The sequence below is a fragment of the Monodon monoceros genome, unplaced genomic scaffold (genome assembly GCF_005190385.1).
Source record: "Monodon monoceros isolate NGI ecotype Baffin Bay Population unplaced genomic scaffold, NGI_Narwhal_1 Super_Scaffold_18, whole genome shotgun sequence".
NCBI lineage: Eukaryota > Metazoa > Chordata > Mammalia > Artiodactyla > Monodontidae > Monodon > Monodon monoceros.
This window is the reverse complement of record NW_021703774.1, coordinates 46,299,810-46,318,184: the sequence shown is the minus strand read 5'-3', so window position 1 is coordinate 46,318,184 and position 18,375 is coordinate 46,299,810. Positions and strand designations below refer to the sequence as shown.

The window sequence follows — 18,375 nt, the reverse complement described above, 5'->3', positions numbered from 1 at the left end:
CTACCCAAAGCAATCTACAGGTTTAATGTGATCCTTATCAAATTACCCATGACATTTTTCACAGAATTAGAACGAGTAATCCTAAAATTTATATGGAAGCATAAAAGATCCAGAATTGCCAAGGAAATCCTGAGGAAAAAGAACAAAGCTGGATACATAACCCTCCCAGACTTCAGACAAAACTACAGAGCTACAGCAATCAAAACACTGTGGTACTGGCACAGAAAACAGACATATGGATCAATGGATGAGACAGAAAGCCCAACACACCTATGATCAATTAATCTTCAACAAACGAGGCAAGAATATGCAATGGAGAAAAGACAGTCTCTTCAGCAAGTGGGGAAAAGCTGGACAGCCACATGTAAATCAATGAAGTTAGCACTCCCTCACAACATACACGAAAATAAACTCAAAATGGCTTAAAGACTTAGATATAAGACATGATACTGTAAAACTCCTAGAAGAGAACATAGGCAAAACATTCTCTGACATAAATCATAGTAAAGTTTTCTTAGGTCAGTCTCCCATGGCAATAGAAGTGAAAGCAAAAATAAACAAATGGGACCTAATCGAACTTATAAGCCTTTGCACAGCAAAGGAAACCATAAATGAAACAAAAAGACAACCTATGGACTGGGAGAAAATATTTGCAAATGTGTCGACCAACAAGGGCTTAATTTCCAAAATATACAAACAGTTCATACAATTCAATAGCAAAAGAACAAACAACCCAATCAAAAAATGGACATTTTTTGCGTGTTCAAAAGAAGACATACATATGGCCAATAGGTATATGAAAAGATGCTCAACATTGCTAATTATTAGAGAAATGCAAATTAAAACTACAGTGAGGTATCACCTCACACGGTCAGAATAGCCATCATTAAAAAGTCTACAAATAACAAATGCTGGAGAGGGTGTAGAAAAAAGGGAACCCTCCTTTGCTGTTAGTGAGAATGTAAATTGGTACACCTACTATGAAAAACAGTATGGAGGTTCCTTAAAAAGCTAAAAGTAGAGCTGCCATATGATCCAGCAACCCCACTCCTGGGCATATAGAAAAACTATGATTTCAAAAGATACATGCACTCCAACGTTCATAGCAGCACTATTTACAATAGCCAAGACATTGAAGCAACTTAAATGTCCATAGACAGATGAATGGATAAAGAAGATGTAGGGTGTGTGTGTATATATATATATATATACACATACATACATACACAATGGAATATTACTCAGCCACAAAAAAGAATGAAATAATGCCATTTGCAGCAACATGGATGAACCTAGAGATTATCAGGTTAAATGAAGTAAATCAGAAAGAGAACGACAAATACCATATGGTATCACTTATATGTGGAATCTAAAATATGATAAAAATGCACTTATTTACAAAGCAGAAACAGACTCAGAGACATGGAAAACAAAGTTATGCTTACCAAAGGGGAAAGGAGGTGGAGGAGGGATAAATTAGGAGTTTGGGTTTAGCAGATACAAACTATATAAAATAGATAAACAACAAACTCGTACTATATAGCTCAGGGAACTATATTCAATATCCTGTAATAAACTGTAATGGAAAATAATATGAAAAAGAACATATACATAATATATATATGAATTGAAAAAGAATATGAAATATATATATTTTTATATATTATATTTTTATTATATAAAATATATTTTATATATATATAAAAGAATATGAAAAAGAACATATATATAATATATATATGAATTTATCTGCTGTACACCAGAAACTAACACAACATTATAAATCAACTATACTTCGATAAAGAATTAAAAAGCAAAAACAAATTTTCTAACAGCAACATTAAAAACATAAAAAGATGAAATTAATTTTAATGAGATATTTAACTCAATATGCCCACATATCATTTCAACATGTAATTAATATAAAAGTTATAAATGAAGTATTTTTTTTAATAAATGAAGTACTTTAGATTCCATTTTTCATACTAAGTCTACAAACTACAATGTTTTGTTTTTTGTTTTTGGCCGTGCGTCAGGACTTGTGGGGTCTTAGTTCCCCGACCAGAGATTGAACCCGGGCCCACCGCAGTGAAAGCACCGAGTCTTAACCACTGTACTGCCAGGGAAGTCCCACCAGCGTTATGTTTAACATGTACAGTGCATCTCATTTCAGAAGAGCCATATTACATGCTCAATAGCTACATGTGGTTAGTGGCTGCTATATTGATATACACAGATTTAGACAGTATAGAATGACATGTTGAGTGAATTTTAGTTTTAGTGAAAGGAATAGTTCATGGTGGAGGTAGAGGTTTCTTCAGAAATGGCATCTAGACAGCTATACTATAAACTTAATGTTTGCAGGATTTTAGTATGGTGCTTTCCAAAAGCATCTTTTAATTTACTTCCTTTCTGTTTGGGAGGGGCACCATTATCATCACCATCATAAAAAAATGATTACAACTCACCTTGCTGCTAGGCAGAAATACACCACAGGAAGGGAGAAAGCCAGAGGTAGGTGCTTGAGCAGAACTACACAGGGAGTGGGTCCATGGAAGCAGAACAATGTCAGAGCCCATTTGTTTATGTGCCAAACTTTCATCTTATTTCAAGTAGGGGTTACTAAGCCTTGGGGTTTGTCACTAACTTACCAAAACAAAGCTCATGAGAGATGGAAAACAACATTCTCATTTCTTAGTTTGAAAGGACATATTTGCTTTATTTCTCCTGGCACGCCAGCTCATAATTTTCCTCTTTGAAATCTCCTATAATGGGAGTTTTATACCTCATTGCATAACCATGACTTAGGTTTCATAGTTCATATAATAGATTTCAGTTACTTTTGGTGATCACATTTCAACAGCTGCAAATTTCTTTTTCTTCTGGAAACTTTTGGCAAGGTGGAAGCACATACTCACCTTACCTCTGTTATACCTATTTCTTCCCTTATGACTATGGTATTAACTCACACCCGTGGCTGAGGAGAGAACTCAAGGACCCAGAGTCTGTTTCTCCATAGATCAGTCCTCTTCCAAACCAGAATCTGCATCCCCAAATCAGGAGTTAACCTTCATGCCCTCTTGTGCAGGATTCTTAACTCTGCCATTTGGGAACCCCACTGTAAATTTCAAAATTCCCTGTGGGAGACACATCTATCTCCCCACTGAATATCCTTGCTCCCCTCCCACAATGTAGGGTGTTGTTGGGAAGTTGCCATCTAGCCAGGGACCTTGTTACCTGCGTGTTCAGTGATTGAGTCTGGGCCAGTGGAATGTGTGTGGAAGTGATGTACAGCACTTCAAGACGTGGCCCGTAGAAACCTCTCTCCTCATTCTTCACCCTTTCTTTCTCCGTATCTGCTGGCTGAATACAGAAGATTGTGAGGCACTAGAGGACAAAGTTACAAGATGGGAAGAGTCTGGCTTCTGAAGGACCAGGTGAAAGGCTGCCTACTAACTAGAAGTGTTGGCATTTAATTTTATGAATGTGGGAGAAATAACCTTCTGCTGTGTTAAGCCAATATGATTTAAGGGTTTATCTGTTTGAAATCAGTTAATGAATCTACATTGTCCACCAGGCCTCTAACAGGCCCACTGAGAGCTCATGTAAATGCAACTCTTGGCCATCACCTTTGATGTAAACTACCTGAAGGGTTAAGTTGATTACTCCCATCCAACTCCCTCCTCTGCCTCCAGTATCCCAAAGTCTAGAATTCTCACATACCCTGTCCAAGCCACTGCTTCTGGGGCCCAGGAAAGTGAATTCACAAAGGTGCCTTATGATTCTGGATACGGAGCACAATATCTTGGTGGTCCTGAAGCTTCTCATTCTCATTAGGACCTCTGCTTCATTTTGGATACAATCTTCCAATAACGGGGCCGCACATCTTAATGAGATACGGTGTTTCTCCTCACTGACCAGTGCTTCACGCCAAACTAATACCACCTGTAATTGGTTTCCTATTGCTATGCCACAAATTAACATAAAATTAGGAGCTTAAACAACACACATTTATTATCTCACAGTTTCCATGGGTCAGGAATCCAATATGGGTTAGTTGAGTCCTCTGCTCAAACTCTCACCAAGCTGATATCAAGGTGTTGTCTGGCTCAGGATCCTCTTGCAAGCTCACTGGCTGTTTCCGAAATTCAGGTCCTTGCTGTTCTAGGACTGAAGCTCCCATTTCTTGCTGGCTGTTAGTGGTTGCCCACAGTTCCTTGCCATGTGGCCCTCAGTGGAAGTTCACAGCATGGCTGTTTGCTTTCTTCCAGGCCAACTGGAGTACATCTCCTAGATGATTCACCTGACTAGGTCAGACCCATTCAGGACAATCTTCTTTTTCACTACTTCATAACTCAACTGATTAGTAACTAATCATGGGAGTGATATTCCATTATATTCTCTGGTCCCACTCACGCTCAAGGGCAGGGTACAGAGCATGTATACCAGGGGCAGGAATCTTGGGGGCCATCTAGAATTCTGCTTACCAGACCATCCAATCCTCGTTTCTGTTCATTACTGTAAGTTGCAATACAATTGTGCACATCTTTGTATCTTTCTCATTATTATATTGCTAATACCTTCACAGTACCTGGAAAATAGTAGCTATTTTAGGATTTTTTAAATGAATTAATTAATCATTTGGTCACCTTGATTGAATTTGGAAGACCTCCTTAATGTATTACCTGCAAATTTACAAATTAATTCCTTCGTTGTATGTGCACTTTTGTGAAATTCAGTTGTAAAGTTTTTTCTCTTGTCATTGTTCCAAATATCTGGGAGTAAATTCTGTTTAAGGCTTATGGCCTCCTGTGCAAGTACTCCACTGATGTTTCGGATAGGGTCCCAACAGAAAATTGATGGCAACCCAAGTTGGGATAGTTCAAGGAAGGTTTGATAAAGGTACTTCTTACATAGACATGGGTACAGTGTAAGGACACCACAAGGAATAGTTGAGTAACCGTTGGAGCTATTACTACCTCTAGGCCCCAAGAGACATGGGATGAGCGAAGTTCCTGGGTATGTGCAAGTACAGTGTTGTGGGTTGCATGATGGCCCCTAAGAAGATACTTCCAAGTCCTAATCCCAGAACCGGTGAACATGACCTTATTTGGCAAAGGGGTCTTTGTAGATATAATTAAGGATCTTGAGGTGAGATCATCCTGGATTTAGGGTGAGCTCTAAACCAATGACAGATGAGCTTATAAGAGAAAGGCAGAGGGATTTTTGAGACACAGAGGCACACAGAGGAGCAATGTGAAGGTGGAGGCAGAGCTTGGAGTGATGCGTCTACAAGCCAAGGAACGCTGAGGATTTCCAGCAGCCGTCAGAAGCTAGGAGAGAAGCATGGCACAGAGCCTCCTAGAGCCTCCGGAAGGAACCAGTACTGCCTACACCTTGATGTTGGACTTCGGCATCCATAACTGTGAGAGCATAAATTCCTGTTGTCTTAAGCCACCACGTTTGTGGTCATTTGTTGTGGCAGCCTGGGAAACTAATACTGATGGTATTGTGGTGGCAGGGTACAGCCAGCCTGAGGTGACCCCAGAGATAGTAGCTAAGAGAATACTACCCTAATCTCACTATTCTTTCCATCCTCCTGCTGGGGCTGGTCATTGGCCAAGTGCTGCCCGAAGCCAGAGGATAAGGGGGCTCAATGATGTGTTACAGACCAGGGCAGTCTCCTGGGAGAGGGAGAAGGGTGGAGGTGAAAGATGGATTTGGAGGGGCAAATTGAAAATATATGGCACATCTCTTTTTAGGTTATGGTAGGGTAACCGTAGATCCTGATTTGCCTGGAGTAGTTTGGTGTTTACCTGTTGTTTCAGTGGAAGAGTTAATTTTGCATCTTTTCTCTCTTGTGTCCAAGTTTAAATAATAAATTATATAGTCACATTAATTATAGGTTAAAATCCAAGTGGATCATTATTCAAATGGAGATAAAATCTGCTGTAGGGTATGTTAAGTAAAGCAAGTCACACCCATCAAGATGTCCTCTCTCTTGATTGCTCTATGGTCCTAGCCATTCTTGACAGGTGTAAGGTGAAAATTTAAGACTTTCTGAAGTTAACAAGAACACAACTGTCTCCAAAACCTGGATCATATGCCCCATATTTTCTGCATTTAACTTTTTTCACTGCATCTTGGAGATCTTTTAAGACACAGATCTCCCCTATTCCTTTTCATTAGTTCATAATACCCCGTAATTTATTTACCCATTCCCCTACTGGTGAACATTTATTATTTAAAGTTATCTATGGGGACTTCCCTTGTGGCACGGTGGTTAAGAATCCACCTGCCAATGCAGGGGACACAGGTTCTATCCCTGGTCCGGGAAGATCCCACATGCCATGGAACAACTAAGCCCATGCTCCACAACTACTGAGCCTGCGCTCTAGAGCCCGCGAGCCACAACTACTGAGCCTGCATGCCACAACTACTGAATCCCGCATGCCTAGAAGCTGTGCTGTGCAACAAGAGAAGCCACCGCGATGAGAAGCCCACGCACCGCAACAAAGAGTAGCCTCTGCTTGCTGCAACTAGAGAAAGCCAGCACAGCAATGCAGACCCAATGCAGCCAAAAATAAATAAATAAAAACAAATTAATTTATAAAAAATAAATAAAGCTACCTATGGACACAGTGCTTCAGTGACTATTCTTGTACATGTTTTTTGTGTAGATATGTGAGTATTTCTAGAATAGACACTGTGAAAGAGTTCTTAGCTACAGACAAGAATCCATTCTGGCTAGTTTAAGGGAAAGAAATTTATTAAAATAGATGTTAGTTCACAGAATCATTAGGAAGGCTGGAGAAAGCCTCCAGGTTAAGTTTGAAGGACCAATGCCCAGGACTTCACTGTCAGATGGGTTTAGGTTTTTGCTTCTGGCACTGACCTCAGAACTACAGGGCAAACCAGCTTGGTGATGAACAGAGGCTGCCATCTTTGCCACTACTCTTGTTACAGAATAGAGACCCCATGCAGATTCAGTTTTCTTACATTGCTCAATTCTCAGTTGAAATCTTAAGTGGGTGTGTCTAACTGGTCACATGCCTGTACCCTAGCTGGCTACAAGGGAGGTCAGGGGTTAAAAACAGAAATCTATCAGGAAGGCAGGCCTGACAATGTGGAAACTGATGAAAGTGTTGGGAGGGTATTTCAAAGATGTTGTTAGGTTCACATGACAAATGTCCACTGCAGGTAGCAGGAAGTGGAATTGTTTGCTTGAAGGATATATGCACTTTAAATTCTGGCACACCAAAAGTCTGCCAAGCTGACTTCAAGGAAATGTGGACCAATTCATATTTCCACCTACAGTGTATGATAATTCCTTTTTCCCTAATCTTCTCCAGCAGTAGATAATATTATTTCTTCAAAACTTGTGACAATTTTTGGCAACCTGATGGTGAAAAAAAGATCCTACTTTATTTAAATCTGTTTTTCTCAAAATTGTTTAGGTTAACATTTTTTAAAATAATTTTTTGATGACTAATAAGAACCTGCTGTATAAAAAATTAAATAAAATAAAATTCAAAAAACTAATTTTTTATTTGTGTTTTGAACAGCTCTATTTCAGTCTGCCTATTTATTTATTTATTTATTTATTTCTGGCTGTGTTGGGTCTTCGTTGCTGCACACGGGCTTTCTCTAGCTGCAGTGAGCAGGGGCTACTCTTCGTTGCGGTGCACAGGCTTCCCATTGTGGTGGCTTCTCTTGTTGTGGAGCATGGCCTCTAGGCACGCGGGCTTCAGTAGTTGTGTCACTAGGGCTCAGTGGTTGTGGCTCGTGGGCTCTAGAGCGCAGGCTCAGTAGTTGTGGTGCATGGGCTTAGTTGCTCCACAGCATGTGGGATCTTCCCAGACCAAGGATCAAACCCACGTGCATTGGCAGGTGGATTCTTAACCAATGTGCCACCAGGGAAGTCCTTAGGTTAACATATTTTTAATCTTTATTAATCATTTGCTCTTCTTCTGAGTCATAGTTACTTATATATCCTACTATTTTTTTGTACTTAGTTGTGTTTTTGTTTGCCTATTAATGTTTTGTCTATATAATCTGGGTATTGATTTTGAGTGTACGTTACATATATTGTGCTATACAATAGGAGTTTGTTGTTTATTTATTTTATATATAGTATTGAATAGTTTGTATCTGCTAAACCCAAACTCCTAATTTATCCCTCCTCCACCTCCTTTCCCCTTTGGTAAACATAACTTTGTATTCCATGTCTCTGAGTCTGTTTCTGCTTTGTAAATAAGTTCATTTTTATCACATTTTAGATTCCACATATAAGTGATATTGTATGGTATTTGCCTTTCTCTTTCTGACTTAACTTCATTTAACATGATACTCTCTAGGTTCATCCATGTTGCTGCAAATGGCATTATTTCATTCTTTTTGTGGCTGAGTAATATTCCATTGTATATATATACCACATCTTCTATATCCATTCATCTGTCAATGGATGTTTAAGTTTCTTCCATGTCTTGACTGTTGTAAATAGTGCTACTATGAACGTTGGGGTGCATGTATCTTTTCAAATTATAGTTTTCTCCAGATATATGCTCAGGGGTGGAGTTGCTAGATCATATGGCAACTCTATTTTTAGCTTTTTTTTTTTTATGTTTAGACTATAATCTTTATTTTTTTTTAACATCTTTATTGGGGTATAATTGCTTTACAATGGTGTGTTAGTTTCTGCTTTATAACAAAGTGAATCAGTTATACATATACATATGTTCCCATATCTCTTCCCTCTTGCGTCTCTCTCCCTCCCACGCTCCCTATCCCACCCCTCCAGGCGGTCACGAAGCACCGAGCTGATCTCCCTGTGCTATGCGGCTGCTTCCCACTAGCTATCTACCTTACGTTTGGTAGTGTATATATGTCCATGCCTCTCTCTCGCTTTGTCACAGCTTACCCTTCTACCTCCCCGTATCCTCAAGTCCATTCTCTAGTAGGTCTGTGTCTTTATTCCTGTCTTACGCCTAGGTTCTTCATGACATTATTTATTTCTTAAATTCCATATATATGTGTTAGCATACGGTATTTGTCTTTCTCTTTCTGACTTACTTCACTCTGTATGACAGACTCTAGGTCTATCCACCTCATTACAAATAGCTCAATTTCGTTTCTTTTTAGGGCTGAGTAATATTCCATTGTATATATGTGCCACATCTTCTTTATCCATTCATCCGATGATGGACACTTAGGTTGTTTCCATCTCCGGGCTATTGTAAATAGAGCTGCAATGAACAATTTGGTACATGACTCTTTTTGAATTATGGTTTTCTCAGGGCATATGCCCAGTAGTGGGATTGCTGGGTCATATGGTAGTCCTATTTGTAGTTTTTTAAGGAACCTCCATACTGTTCTCCATAGTGGCTGTACCAATTCACATCTCCACCAGCAGTGCAAGAGTGTTCCCTTTTCTCCACACCCTCTCCAGCATTTATTGTTTCTAGATTTTTTGATGATGGCCATTCTGACTGGTGTGAGATGATATCTCATTGTAGTTTTGATTTGCATTTCTCTAATGATTAACGATGTTGAGCATTCTTTCATGTGTTTGTTGGCAGTCTGTATATCTTCTTTGGAGAAATAAAGACCCCGAATAGCAGAATCAATCTTGAGAATGAAAAACGGAGCTGGAGGAATCAGGCTCCCTGACTTCAGACTATACTACAAAGCTTCAGTAATCAAGGCAGTATGGTACTGGCACAAAAACAGAAATATAGATCAATGGAACAGGATAGAAAGCCCAGAGATAAACTCACGCACATATGGTCACCTTATCTTTGATAAAGGAGGCAGGAATGTACAGTGGAGAAAGGACAGCCTCTTCAATAAGTGGTGCTGGGAAAACTGGACAGGTACATGTAAAAGTATGAGATTAGATCACTCCCTAACACCATACACAAAAATAAGCTCAAAATGGATTAAAGACCTAAATGTAAGGCCAGAAACTATCAAACTCTTAGAGGAAAACATAGGCAGAACACTCTATGACATAAATCACAGCAAGATCCTTTTTGACCCACCTCCTAGAGAAATGGAAATAAAAACAAAAATAAACAAATGGGACCTAATGAAACTTCAAAGCTTTTGCACAGCAAAGGAAACCATAAAGAAGACCAAAAGACAACCCTCAGAATGGGAGAAAATATTTGCAAATGAAGCAACTGACAAAGGATTAATCTCCAAAATTTATAAGCAGCTCATGCAGCTCAATAACAAAAAAACAAACAACCCAATCCAAAAATGGGCAGAAGACCTAAATAAAATTTGAACTATTTTTCTTTTTCTTCTTTTTTAAAATTTATTTATTTATTTATTGCTGCTTTGGGTCTTCATTGCTGGGTGCGGTCTTTCCCTAGTTGCGGCGAGCGGGGGCTACTCTTCATTGTGGTGCACAGGCTTCTCATTGCAGTGGCCTCTCTTGTTGTGGAGCATGGGATCTAAGGCACGCGGGCTTCAGTAGTTGTTGCCCACAGGCTCAGTAGTTGTCGCCCGTGGGCTCTAGAGCTCCGGCTCAGTAGTTGTGGCACACAGGCTTAGTTGCTCCGCGGTATGTGGGATCTTCCTTGACCAGGGATCAAACCCGTGTCCCCTGCATTGGCAGGCGGATTCTTAACCACTGTGCCACCAGGGAAGTCCCTATATTTTATTTTTCTGTAATTCTTTTTTGTTAGAATGTATTAGTGTTTCCTTCAGAACTGTGTTTGTCCATCACTTGGTAAACCTTCTTGGCCTCTCCTCAGAACAGTGTGTAAAGAGCTAGATAGTAAATATTTTAGTCTGCGTGGGCCACAGACCAAACGGTCTCTGTTGCAATGATTCAACTGTGTAGTTAGAGCACATGACAACATGTAAACAAACGGGCATAGCTGTGTTGCAATAAAACTTTATTTATGGACACTGAAATTTGAATTTCATATAATACCCATGTGGCATGATGACTTCTTCTTTTGATATTTTTCTACCATTTAAAAAATGTAAAACCACTCTTAGCTCACTGATTATTCAAATACAGGAGGTAAGCTGGATTTGGCTCCCAGACTGAAGTTTGCTGACTCTGCCGTAGACTGGGGGAATCTGGACACTGGCTCCAAACTTGTCAGGAAACAGCAGTGGGACCTTAGACCCTGCTCTATCATCTGTACAGTGAGAGGGGAGGCTGAGGGAACCTCGAGGGCTTCGTCCTATTCTAAGGTTCTATGGTTCTGATTAAGGGTCGTAAGAGGTGAACATTTGTGTACTACCACTTGCCAGACACTATACACACAGTGTCTTTCTTTGAGGAGCCCTTATGATCCCCACTGTACTGATGAGGAGACAAGGATCAAAGGGGCCCGGCAGCCTTCTGCTTAAGATCAAATTATTTGTAAGTGGAGAAGCTAGAATTCAAATTCACTGCTGTCTGCTCTCCTCACTAAAACTCAGTGTCCTTTGTATCTTCTACTTTCTCTCAAAAAGAAACTTTTTATTGTTGTAAAATATATACAGCATGAATTTGCCATTTTAACCATTTTTAAGTGTACAATTCAGTGGCGTTAATTACATGCATCATTATGCAACAATCACCACCGTCTATTTCCAAAACCTTTTATCACCCCAAATGGAAACTCTGTACTAATTAAGAAACAACTCCCCATTTTCCTTTCCCCCAGCCTCTGGTAACTATGAATCTATTTTCCATTAGATTTTATTTAATTAAGGAAATTTTAGTTAAATTTCTTGTCATCCTACTTGGTCTCCGATCAGTGTCTATGAAACTGCATACCCCAGACATCTTCAGCACCATCTCTCAATCTTCCCCTCTTTGGTTAGAAGCAAGAGCAGACTTTAAGGCTGATGCTGTGTCTTCCAGGTTCACACCCTTTTCTCTCTACTTATTTACCTTTTACAGTATAGTATTCTCAACATAAGTATAAACTTATTGAATTCACAAATATAATAACAAAATATGATTTTGTCCCAATTCTCTAGAATTAGGACAAATTCTAGAGTAATTTCCTCTATTCCACGTGGACTCTGTTTCCACATCAGTGAGTCAAAAGTCAGGATATAGACATATTAGCTGGCATGCTATCAGCATTCAACAAAAGCTGATTGTATAATTGGAGGATGGTTGAACAGGTGGATGAAAATCAGAGTTCTCACTGAGACAGGTGTCTTAGACCAGAAAAGATTGTGGAAAAGCCCAAAGAAGGGTCATCTCCAACTAGGACTGATTGATTCAACAAATGTCTGTTGACATTTGACTATCTATCAGCCCTACTGAGAACTAAACACTGCACTGCCAGTAGTTTTCTAGATGCTGTGGAGACAGTAGTGACGAATCAGATGAAAACTTCTGCCCTCATAGGGAGAAGGAAAATAAGCAAATTAAGTTAAATATATATGTATTTATATATACATATATATAACACAATATATATAACATACATAACATATATAGTGTATTTATTTGAAATATAGTACAAGTATATTATATGTGTATATGATAGATGTACATTGTATACACAAATGCATACATGTGCATTGTAAGGATTATACATGTATTATACATGAATGCAGGCAAAGCGTATGTATGTATGGATGGAAGGATGGATGCATTGATCCAGATCGTGATAAGTGCTAAGGAGAAAAGTAAAATGGAGATAGGGTTGAAGTTTTATATCAAGTGGGCAGGGAAGGCCTCATGAGATGACTTGAGTAAAGACCTGAGGGAGTGGGGGACTCAGCCGTGCAGGAATCTGCACTTTACATACAGCAGGAGCAGCACAACCGAGCTAGGGGTGTGTCTGGCTTTAGCCAATGTGATGAGCACAGAGGCAGAGGAAGATGAAGCCAGAGAGGAGAAGCAGAGGACAGATAGTGTAGACCTTGTTGGTTTTAGCAAGGGCTTTGGCTTTTACTGGAGACAGCCATCTCTTTTCAAGGTCCTCACTGACTTTCCTTTACTTACTTTCAGTTAAATTACACAGTTTATGTTCTGGCAGAATCACTGTGGCCACACTGGAAATGAACCTGCTGAGGGCCAAAAGCAGACCCAGAGGCATCAGGTAGGAGGCCGCTGTAGTGATCCAGGCGAGTTTGGACAGGGCTTGGATGAGAGTGGTTGTAACAGGTGAGGGGAAGAATACCAGACTCTGGATATATTTTTAAGGTTGAACCAACTGGATTCACTGGTAGACTAGACGTGAGTATGAGACAAAGAGGAGAGTCATAGATGATATCAAGATTTTTAATCTTAGAAACTGTGATAGTCCAGCATTATCGATAACACAAATACCTTCAATATCTTTGCTGAAGACCAAAGGCCTAGAGAGGGAGCTTTACTGTGTGGATTTGCTGATCCAGAAAGCACAGCCTGTCTAAGCCTTTAGCCCCAAATGCCTCTACAAAGGGTGGGGAAGGGAGGGGAGGGAGGACTTCTCTGGAGCTTCTACTACTCGAGAACTGTGCAAACAGCTTTGGCTGTGGACCCACTGGACTGATATCATCCCTACACTGCCCAGATGTGCAACCCTGGATAATTAAGGTGCATTAGAAATTGTGCTGGATTTAGAGCCAAGGACTCCTGAGTTCTAACCCTGATTCCTCCGCTAGTCTGCTGCATGACTTTGGGATAATCCACACACCCTCTCTAAGTCTCATTTTCCTCAGTTGTATAGTAGTGTCAATAATACTACCCTGTCTGCTGCTTGGAGGTGCTAAGAAGCCCAAAGGAGGTAGTGAGTGTGCTTATCAGGTAAATATGTTATAATGCACCAAATAGCTTTTTGTTTATAGCCATTGCCCTCCAGATCCACTCTCTACCCTTCTTCACCCTGCTTGTGCCTGGGGAAATTAACCTGTATGGACACATTAACACACTCCCTTGACCTCTCATTGGATATATCCGGAGCTGGTAGGAAAAGGGAAACAAAAGGTGGAGAGTGAGCTTGGAATACCTATTCCCCCGATCCTTCCAGACGTCCCTCTACTGACAGTCACAGCTCCTGACCAGTGCTCCACTCTACACAGCTCTTTATCCCCTGGTTCTGGTAACTGCTCCCTCTCTTCCACTCTTCAGGCCTAAGAGTGATGAAGGTGGCCCACCCTTACTGGCCCTGGGGTATTGCACGGGGTATCCCTGTGGTTTCCCTACCCTCCTTTGTAAGTAGTGCCTTTTTATTAAGCTCTCATCTGTTACCAGTTTGGCTCCACCATTTGTTTTCTGCCAAGATCTTGACTTACAATCATCAAACTATTACTTCCTGTGTCTCCAGGATAGTCCCATGCTTTTGTCTACTGTTTGGGGATAAGAATAAACCCTCCCGGGCTTCCCTGGTGGCGCAGTGGTTGAGAGTCTGCCTGCCGATGCAGGGGACACGGGTTCGTGCCCCGGTCAGGGAGGATCCCACATGCCACGGAGTGGCTGGGCCCGTGAGCCATGGCCGCTGAGCCTGTGCGTCCGGAGCCTGTGCTCCACAACGCGAGGGGCCACAACAGTGAGAAGCCCACGTACCGCAAAAAAAAATAATAATAATAAAGAATAAACCCTCCGATTTGGCCATTTCCGTGATGGCTAGTCTAGGGAACAGAGACCCTGTATTTCAGTACATGAGGTTTAGAACAGAGTTCTTAAAACTTCCCTCAATAGAGCAGTCCGAGGTTCACAATTTTGGGTGACTCCCTATAAGGGGGAATTGAAGACCACTCCTCCGCCTCCGTCCTACTTTGGAGTTTTGGCTGCTTCTTGGGAATTTATATAACTTGCTCCTAAGTGATCAACCAACTCTTCAGTATGGAAAGTGTTGTGTGGGTAGTTATATCATTAAGTTAGCCAGGATAGATGACCAGATAGGATTTTTGGTCAGTCTTGACCTAATCTTCCAGATACCAACCCATTTCTGTGAGGCATGGCCTGCATTGCAGATCTCCTTCTGGGCTCTGGGAATCCAGAGGTGTTCACATCCCCAGATGGCAGCAGCTCCTTCAGGCCTTTGATGGTTTGGGATTTTAGTGGTAGGCGTAGACCAATCTGCTCATTAAGGCAGAGCTCACAGATCCAGTTGCCCAGCATGTGCCAAAAGATGGCTTTCCCAGTCTTCCTGTTACTCATCAGGACACTGAGGAAATCGTGCAGGTCCTGCCATAGGTCCAGGAGTTGGACCTCCACTTTCAAATTTTGCTTCTTCAGGTGGTCCCAAAAGGGACTCCCTGCAAGGCATCAGCACACAAGGCCCAGTGGCTGTACCCCAAGGAGAGGTTTTGCTCCACGGCCTTCTTAATTGTCATGTGGGGGGAGTAATTGATGATGGGGGTGACAGTCCTCAGGTGGGTAAAGAATGATGTCTCAGAGAGGCCCTCCATGTGGAGGTGGCTCTTGGCTTTGTTCTTCACATTGGACTTCTTGGCACAGAGAATATCCTTTTCCCAGAAACTGATAATTCTCTCCTTTAAAGAGGTCTCTTTCGGGGAAGGCATTTGTATAACCAACTTGCCTTGAGGAAACAGCTCCTGGGGGAGCAAAGTGTTGATATCTGGGCTGGTACTCACTTCCAGAGACCAAGAGCCATGGTCTGTCAACTGCCACATCTTCCTCTTGGCCTTCCCGCTCGAGTACCGCTTCTGGGGGTGGTGCCCCTTCTTGATGCTCATACTCAGAGGGAGCCCTCCTACGTGGGTATAGCAGATACTGTACAGGCGAGTCTCGTATTCCTGCATCAGAGCCTGGCACGATTCCTCCTTGGCCATGATCGTCTTAGCGTGGGTGTAAAAGTTTGGGAGCCAATAGCTCTGGAGTTTGAACAGAGCCACTTTTTGCTTGTGACTCAGGATTTCCCTCCTGGTTGGGATGCCAGACGGAAAGGTTCAGAAGGGCCTCTGGAAAGAAAGATAAAGGATGAAAATGATGTGGAATGGTGAGGTTTTTGAATTTTTCCAAATGTTTTTGTGTCCTGGGGTGTAGACAGGTCAGATATATAGTGAACATGTTTTTAGGGTTTATTCAACACACAGTGACCCCTTCTTCTGGTTACCTTCCTTCTTCCCCAGAGAAATAACCGTTTTGTGGGATTCCTCAAGTTACTTTTCAGACTACTGAAAGTTATTGTAAAGGAAAGCAAGAGGTACACAAAACCATGTTCAAGAACAGGAAACATGTACCTCTGAATGGGATTTCTCAAAGTTAGATCTGACTGAAGGAAAGAGTTTGGACTGGACAAATTGAAAAAATCCCAACTAGCCCTGATTTTAATGTCATCAATTCTCAGTTATCTACACGAATAAAGAGGAGTGTGACTAAGCCCAAACAGCGAATCTTCTGGAACACATTTGTATTTGGGTTAGGAACACCTTCTCAGTTAATAAATAAATACATTTGAATGAATCTGATGTTCTAGAGAAGGGGTTGGCAAACTTTTTTCTGTAAAGAGCCAGTAGTAAGTATTTTATGCTTTGTAACCCATATATAGCCTCTGTTGCACAGTCTTCTTCTTCTTTAAGCCTTTAAAAATACAAAAACACTCTTAGCTCCTAGGCCACATGTACTGCATTTGGCCTGTGGACTGTAGTTTGTTCTCAAGAATCCCAATTGAAAAATAAAACAAACCAACAACAAAAACATGCCATGCAGGCTTAGAAGTGCAGGAGCTATTCAATTACCCTGTCCCAATTCCCCTTCATTCTTGCCAGCCACCCTTCACTGACAAGTACTATCTCAGGAACAGGCACATACCAGCTTCAGGACAACTGGTCTCTCTCAAGCCCTTCCCTGTTTAGGGTTGGGGTTCCCACTGATATCCCTGATGGAGAGGGTAGCAGTCTGCAAGGCAAGAGACTGGGGACTATCAGACACTGGATTGATTTTTTTCTTATATCTCCCAGGGATTTCACTTCGGATATGCTTTATAATTCTCACTGATGTTCATGTTGCAGAGAGTCACCACCCGTGAGCTTTCCTGCAGATGGGTGGCCTTCAGCATGAAGAGGAGGGACAGGTAGTAGTCTCTCACTTCCATGTCCACCTCATCTATGCTCAGGATCTTCTCAGCAAGAATCCAGAAATCCACTAGCTCTTCACCTATGGGTCGGACAGGATAGGATAGGCACCGAGCTGCACCCCAATCTTGCCCCTCAGCGGCTGCATCTGCATGTGGCCTCTGATCCCCCCACCCCCAACCACCAGCTTGCTCTAGTGCCTCCAACATCACCTTCAGCCACTCCTTTGGCTTAAGGCATCACCTCCAGAAACGTCCTAATGCAGGAGCTGATGGAAGGCACGGAAAAAAGGGACTTAATGCATAGGAGTCTTTCATGAGTTTTTTTTGGTTGTTAGAAAAACTGTCAGTTTAGGGAAAACCACGAGACTCTGAGAATAAATCATTAGACATTTAGGTTTTGTCCAAAAAATAAAGAGCAGGGGTAAAAGAACATTTCCTAGATCATGACTCAGAGCAGCCTGCAGAGGACACTGGAGCCAAAAGGTGCCAAAGACTACATTCCCTGTTTCACAGCTTTGCCAGGGCAGAAGTCTGAGTGACAAACTATGAGACAGTCGGTCTAGTTCTTCCCTGCCTGATCCCTGGTGATCCAGAATTTCACCTTTAAACTAGGATTTGTTCCTCCATGAAATTTAATGATGATGAACAGCAATGTCAGCCAGTGCTCACTGCCAGCTTCCTAGACTCATCAACTACTGGACCCCATAGAACAGAAAGCAGGACATCTCAACACTTTCTGGCATAGGTGTGGCCTCAGAGTTCTTCTCAACACAGTCCTCCAAGTATCTACTACCCAACCACCACAGTCGACATGAGAGTTTAATCCCTTTTGCTAACCATGGACTAAAATATAGAGGAAAGAACTCACCAGCAGTTGCTTGCCCAAGTGGTAAAAATGTAAAAAGCAGAAATGTCTACCTGGCTTGATGCTGTTTGTCCTACTTACCTGCTTTATAGTTTCTTCCATAGTCACCCTCAGGAGCTCCTATCCCTCTCCCTCTCCTAATCCACACATCAAATTCAGCTGCCTCTTCCCCCATCCCAAACCATACACCATTCAAGAATCATACTCACCAAGTCATGGTGTATTTCTGGCCACAAGCTCCACTATGAATTTTCAAGAGTGTAAAATGGTGTCTGACCAAAGACCTGCAAAAGAAAGCTAAGAAACAGCCAAAGGGGTCTAGAGTTTCTCTTCATGAAAATGTCACAGTCCATCTGCAGCCACAGGCGAAGAGAGGTTCCATTGCGTTCCTATTTCAAGGGACATTAATTCTTAACTTTATTGCACTGAATCAACTTGCTTTTTTCAAAACAACCAAGAAAGATTAAACTGCAAGATTCACTTATCTTTTGGCTCCATCCTGCCCCGACCTGGGAG

At 41.5% G+C, this 18,375-nt stretch overlaps 1 protein-coding gene across 1 annotated transcript in view; it reads right to left on the bottom strand.

The window, feature by feature from the left end:
• Positions 1-14,816: 14,816 nt before the first annotated feature.
• The window catches only part of RGSL1 (regulator of G protein signaling like 1), a 10,198-nt gene continuing 6,639 nt past the window's right edge, over positions 14,817-18,375 (bottom strand). The window contains 6 exon segments of the mRNA XM_029226908.1: positions 14,817-14,951; positions 14,954-15,216; positions 15,219-15,841; positions 15,843-15,876; positions 16,913-17,074; positions 18,065-18,143. Of these exon segments, the coding sequence (XP_029082741.1) occupies positions 14,817-14,951; positions 14,954-15,216; positions 15,219-15,841; positions 15,843-15,876; positions 16,913-17,074; positions 18,065-18,143 (1,296 nt within the window).